This window comes from Anarrhichthys ocellatus, unplaced genomic scaffold (genome assembly GCF_004355925.1).
Source record: "Anarrhichthys ocellatus isolate YVR2014 unplaced genomic scaffold, GSC_Weel_1.0 scaffold52, whole genome shotgun sequence".
NCBI lineage: Eukaryota > Metazoa > Chordata > Actinopteri > Perciformes > Anarhichadidae > Anarrhichthys > Anarrhichthys ocellatus.
In genome coordinates this window covers 2,342,710-2,348,952 of record NW_022280082.1, presented here as the reverse complement: position 1 = coordinate 2,348,952, position 6,243 = coordinate 2,342,710, and the positions used below count along the sequence as shown (strand labels likewise).

At 41.7% G+C, this 6,243-nt stretch overlaps 1 protein-coding gene across 2 annotated transcripts in view; it reads left to right on the top strand.

The window, feature by feature from the left end:
* The first annotated feature begins 679 nt into the window (after positions 1-679).
* Positions 680-6,243, top strand: part of sgk1 (serum/glucocorticoid regulated kinase 1) — a 34,271-nt gene continuing 28,707 nt past the window's right edge. The window contains exons 1-2 of one of the 2 annotated variants that reach the window (XM_031870242.1): positions 681-5,362; positions 5,895-6,054. In XM_031870242.1, coding sequence (XP_031726102.1) covers positions 5,947-6,054 — 108 coding nt within the window. In that variant the 5' untranslated portion in view covers positions 681-5,362; positions 5,895-5,946. Of the gene's footprint in view, positions 6,055-6,243 lie in introns of both variants that reach the window. The other variant, XM_031870241.1, reaches the window with a different exon arrangement.

Below are 6,243 nucleotides of genomic sequence, written 5' to 3'. Positions count from 1 at the left end.
CTTACCATCCATCCCTCTATTTGCAAACACCAATACTACTAACTCTTATGCATCGCTCCCTCTCTCTCTCTCACACTCACACACACACACACACACACACACAGGAACCAACAGTAGGCAAGTGGCTACATATATGCTTCTCATTAGGCCATGATGAATTCAGTAAGCTTGACTTGAGGCCCTGTAGAGCCTTAAGGTAAAGTACACCTAATAAAAAGTATGACATACACATAGGACATACATATACAGACACACAAACACCCCCACACTCGCAAAGTGGTGTTCATCACTCAATTCATTAGTCAAATGTGCCTGTCAGTCAATTAATGTGGTTTACTGCACCTGTCAACAGTCTGTATTTGTTTGCAGGTGGCAGTCCTTCACTAAATCTCAGTTATCGTTATATCATAGCACACACACACCACGCACCAGAGCAATGCAAACACACACACACCTATAGATCCAGATTTTTCACCCTGTGAATCAGATTTGACGGAATCGAGAGCTTAGCGACAACACGTGTGCAAGGCAGGGTTACTATTTTCAGTGCGTGGAAGAGAACATGCAGTGGTGTATGAGAGAAGCACTTCTAGTCGATGCTCTTTGCTGCAGCTGGAAAAAAGCAGAGCAGAAATATGTTTAATTCATGAAAGTGAGTCTGAGTCTGAGAGCAGCTTTTCTAAAGACAGTTGATGTGAATGTGTCTCAGAAAACAACTTGCACAACACAGAGATGCATGCAGTCAGTTACACGTGGTGGAGGGAGTTTCGGGGCATTGTTCCCGAGTGATGAGCTCACCTTCTGGGTGTCAATGGCCTGTCAATGCCCAGAAAAAAAACTCAACCTGTGGCAAGACGGCAGCCCATTACCCATTACCCTGTGTGTCTCTGAGTGGACAAGCAGAGCTAATGAGGGCAGTGGAAATTGATCGTGTTTGATGCTGTGGTAACAAGTCAGAGGACAAAGTAAATAGAGAGAGAGAGGAGGATATGCTGCCAAACATGCATTATTTCATCATCTTCTCATCTGCAATGTTGATTTACTCTTTTCTTGCAAATGTAACTTGCTGTAAATGTGAATATCGTTAATCTAGCTGCAGAGGTGGAGATCTCTTTGCACTGCATGGCTTGTAGAGCAAGGATAAACGGAGGCTTAATCGATTTCCATTGATGATCTTTTGCTGCCCTTTACACTATGATTCTTATTTGAGCTGGAAACTGATTTTGCAGAATGTATAATGTGAAATGAGACACATTTTCATTTACAAACACTGTAGTTGTTTGAGTTTTAAAGATTTAAAAATAGCGGTCAAAATAATGTACCGGTAATAGAAAAACATTTTCTCATTGAGTTTTGTTCGGCCTGTCTGTGCTGTCCCTCGGATGGTTTCATCAGTGAGGCGAGTTGAGTCAGGGTGTTTTTTCTCTCGCTAAAAGGGCTGAGGAGGATTAGCAGAGATTTTATTTTTTTTTTCTTTACCAGGTCTTCGGTATATGATCAAAACATGCCCAGTGGAGCTCATTAGCAGACCGAGATAGAAAGTGTATACCACCTCTGACCATCACAAGGACTTAAAACTGCCTCACTTGGCTTTCTATTAAAAGTTCTCGGTCGGAAAATAAAGTGTCTGATTATTCTGGGAAAATAATAAGAGTGGAAATGCCTTTAAACACATCAAACGCCACTGATCACGTGGCCGTCACGGGTTGAGGCTGTTTTTGAGGAGGAGGGGGGGGTTGTATATGAAACTTTACTGCATCTAGCTCACTTTTAGGAAAATCCATAATTTATTGACTTTGCGATCATTTTGGCAATTCTCTGAACCATTTAAGAAAGCTTGTTATTAATTATTTATTCGCTGTATTTGAATTCACAAGAGCAGCAGAGAATCTTTGGGTCTTTTGGGAGATCACAGAATAATTTATGTTGCTATCGAGCTATGTATTTGAGTGAGTGTTGCAGTTATGTAAGAGTGTTGTTGCTGTCAGACTAATAGCACCCTACAGATCTATGAGGAGATGTTTTGGCAGGCTAGGTTTTTGTCTTCTTTTAGTTTTCTGACTGGATTCACCAAAGCGAACCACTGGTGCTCAAATGTTCAGAGCCAAAAAATGCCTTTTTCTTCTCTTTATTTCATTGACTATATGTAGTGAGGCAAGTATTAAAAACTTAATAGCTCAAACTATCTTTTATATCTTTGTGTGCTGTTTTTGTGTAGCCCTTTCTATTAAAACCATTTGAGGGCTCAAGTTAAAAACAACTCTAAGGACTAATAATGTGCGGTATATAAAGTTTTACAGGCAAATTAGATTTTAACAGATGCCGGTGGAACCAAAGAAACAAGTCCTGAAAAGCCTTCTGTAGAAGAAAATACATTGTTTGCCTCTGTTGCAGGCCACCCTCGCTTTTTATCCAGCCGGGTGCAAAGCTGATTTCACCAATCATTGTTCCGTGTCATTACCGATGAGTCACAGTTGATTTATGACTATGACTGATGCTGATTACAGTGAATACCGCACAGTCACTGTTTCCCCCCCAAGGAAAGACACATCCGTCTCAATATGAAGCCGGGGCAAACTGGCTCGCTTGCTCCATAATGAGAGTTTAATTTCCGCATATGCCAACGAGTGTTATTAAGAAACACCTTGTAATTTACACAGCGAGATGAGGTGGTGATTTATTTTGTCCCATTGAATTATCAGGTTCTTAACCTTTCTTTATAATTGGTTCAGTCTTGATCAATACACTAACGGTATTATTGTAATAAATAACACAGTTATTTATTTCAATATATTTTCTGCAAATCAAATTGTGCATTTACAGCATTTTCTGCAAAACTGCTAGTACAGTTAACTGTCACTGAAACAAATATTTTTACACACAAATATACAAATATAGACCACATCTACATAAATAGATCATAAAGAGGAATTATGATAAACCTTGACTGAAAGGCAGCAGAACTTAATCCGGCGTATCATACCTTCTTGGATTAATTTTAAAGGATTAGGAAGGAATCATAAAGTCAGTAAAGGGACTCAGTGTTGTCTGATAGAACAGCCATATTGCCTGCAATTTGCTAACATTAGCCACCATAAAATACCGGACCAAGTAAAGCTGTGGCAGCAAAACTGCTGAGTCTATTTGGATTGAGCAACAGTGTGTAATTACATTCAACTTCTGATTTGTAACTCTTGTTTTTACAATCATAATATAACATCTTAATTAGGGAGAATCTTTATATTTCTACCTTTTGACAGGGCCAAGTTGTTTCTCACGTCTATATTTGTTTATGCATCAAGTTAAACTGGTATTAATCTTCTCGATTTGGCAAGAAAGCTAATTTCCCTTAATGTCAAACAATTCCTTTAAAAATGCTGATGTTTTTGAACTGACTCAGTGACCAATTTAAAGACAGAAACAACTAAAAGTCACCAGATTCTAAGACCAAAAGTCTTGATTTTCACTCCAACCAACCATGGTAACAACTATTTTCACTGACTCATACCAAACAAGAACTGATCAGATAAGAGCAGTTACTTGTAAAAACAAAAAAGCAAACAAACAAAAGGCCACACAATTATTGCCTTGGATCTAGTCCCAATTATAATCCAAGTCACACTCTGACATTAGCCGCTAGAAATGCCTCAGGCCATTTGAGTTTGTGAGCTACAGTCGGCAAAGGTCAAGTCAAATCTAATTTCCCCATCATGAGTCAATTTATCCTCATACAACGGTTTGTATGATCGCGTACAAAAAGTTATGTTTCATTATTTCGTGCGTTGTCCTACGACTGTCCAGCGATCATTGGACCTGCACAAGCTCCCGCAGTGCAGAACCTGTGTTGGCACCAAAACTACCTGGTTAGGTTTATGAAAAGATCACAGTGTGGATTAAAATAGGTACATTTGTTGCCTGACTTACTAATGTAGTGTTAGTATACAACGTAACACAGCTAAGGTGATATAAGTCACAACTTGGTTCTGCACAGGACATGAACATCAGTCTCCTGGGTAAAAGTCCTGTGCTTGTTTGATCCATCCATCCATCTACCCTCTCCAAACTCCTATCTATGTGGACTTTGTCACTGTTTGGAATACGCCACCTGACTTCCTTAAAGAGAGCCCCGCACGTCCTGTGAGTTCTATACAAATTAAATGACATTACTTTCGTGGGTATAAGTAGGAACAGTGAATGATATCGACCTGAATGGTTGAAGTCAGCAAACATCAGTTGTTAATTGGTAAGTGAAGAAGACAGACGGACACAAGACAAGGAAAAGCTGCAGAACATGCAGCAATTATTTCAATGATTAAAAAAAAGTCTATATTGTAAAAAAATATTTGTTTTTCTTTTGGCTTAATATTTCATTTATTATTATTTATTTTCAATGCAATACAGCCAACTCACAACTAGAAACATGTTATTATTTTAAAGATTTTATTTTTGTTGCCAGGTTTGCTGTGCACATTAAGTTTATGGACTCATAAAAGGAACATGATTCAGCTTTATCGTTCTTGGGTCACGTCAGGAAATTAAACTACCCCCGTGTTATAGGTACAAAGGCAAGGGCATACACACAGATATGATTATGCGTGTGAGTGTGTGTGTGATTGCTTGTGTGTATGAAAGCCATCTGGATCAAAGCTAGAAAGATAGCACACTACATTAAACCCTCACACACTTGCTGTGGTGGAGACATATTTTGGGTGTCCCTGTCCTCTTCAGTCAGACAAGAAGAGAGAAAGAAATCACCAGAGGATGAAGTGTGAGGTAGGTTAGATCGAAGGAGGAGGGAGAGGGAGAGGGAGAGAGAGGGAGGTGCCACCATCGACTGCAGCAGAAAATTGAGCGAGCGGAGAAAATGGGGGAGGGCAGTGTGGTGATGAGAGATGGAGAAAGAGAGGGAGAGAGGGAGAGAGTGGCAGCATTTGCTCACTGCAGAGCCTTTCATTGATAAAGTAGCGCTGGTGTGAGCCAGAGGACTGCAGCTGGACACATCACACACACACTACTCTCATACAAACACTTCCTGGGTGTTTGTTTACAGGCTGACACCACGGCATCGGCATCAATGCATTCACTCACAGTGCACTCCAAACAGCACCACTGAGGACACATACACACACACACACACACACACACATACACATCACATGCTGAGACACTCTTACTGATACGGACATCCTCGCAGACTCCCCCTCCTCTTCTCCCAACCCTCTTTTGGGCATGGGAGCATAGTTCGGTAACAACAGGGAAGAGACACCTGAGGAGCAAGGAGTTGGTGCATCTGATCCGGGATCCTTGGATAAAAAGAGGCTGTTATAGGTGCAGTGGAACCAGCCAACACACCAGTATAAAGGTATGGAATGACGAAGGCATGTGTGCATGCATTCTTATGCCTACAGACACACTTTGGAGGGATATGTAAAGATGCTCTGCATGTGAATACACTTACACACGCATTGGTAAACTTCACACACACACACATCAGACAGCTTACTGAGATGCTTTCTGACTCCGTGGCTGTAAACAGAGCTGTTTTCTCCTCACAGCAACAGGAGCTGGCACCTTCCTTCGCCTTCTTCGTCTCTCCATCTTTTTGTATGCATTCTCTCTCACATCCTCCCTGTCTTTTTTCTCCATCCTGACCCCTAGTTGTTTCAGCGATATCATTTTTATTGCAGCGTCCTGCCTCTGTCCCTCTTATTTTTCTAGTCCATCTGTTTTCTCCACCTCCACCTCCTCTCACTCTCTTTCTCACACCCTCTTTTTTGCCACCTCTCTCTCTTTCTCTCTCAACGAAGGCGCATCCCTATCATTTTATGTGCCGCGCTCGCACTCTTACTCCTGCCTTAATCAACTCTTCCTCTTTCTGTTTGAATCCCTGTCAGTCGCTCCGTCACGCTGGGATCTACGGAGGCAAACGGAGTGCCGGTGTCGGCCATGAAGCTGGTGAACGGGGGAGGAGGAGGCGGGGGAGGTGGAGGAGGTGGGGAGAAGACTGCCTTTTCCTTTAAGAAGTGCTCTGCTTTCCAGTTTGTCAAGAGAAAGGTCAGTTTGGGTGACACACACACATTTTGGGATTGATGCACCTGCGAGTGTGTCTGCCTACACATGCACCTACACCACCAGAGTGGAAAATAGGTTGGCAGTAGGAGGAGGTGTCACAGCCGGAGTGTTCCCTCTCTCTCCTTGTGTGTGTGTGTGTGTGTGTGTGTGTGTGTGTGTGTGTGTGTGTGT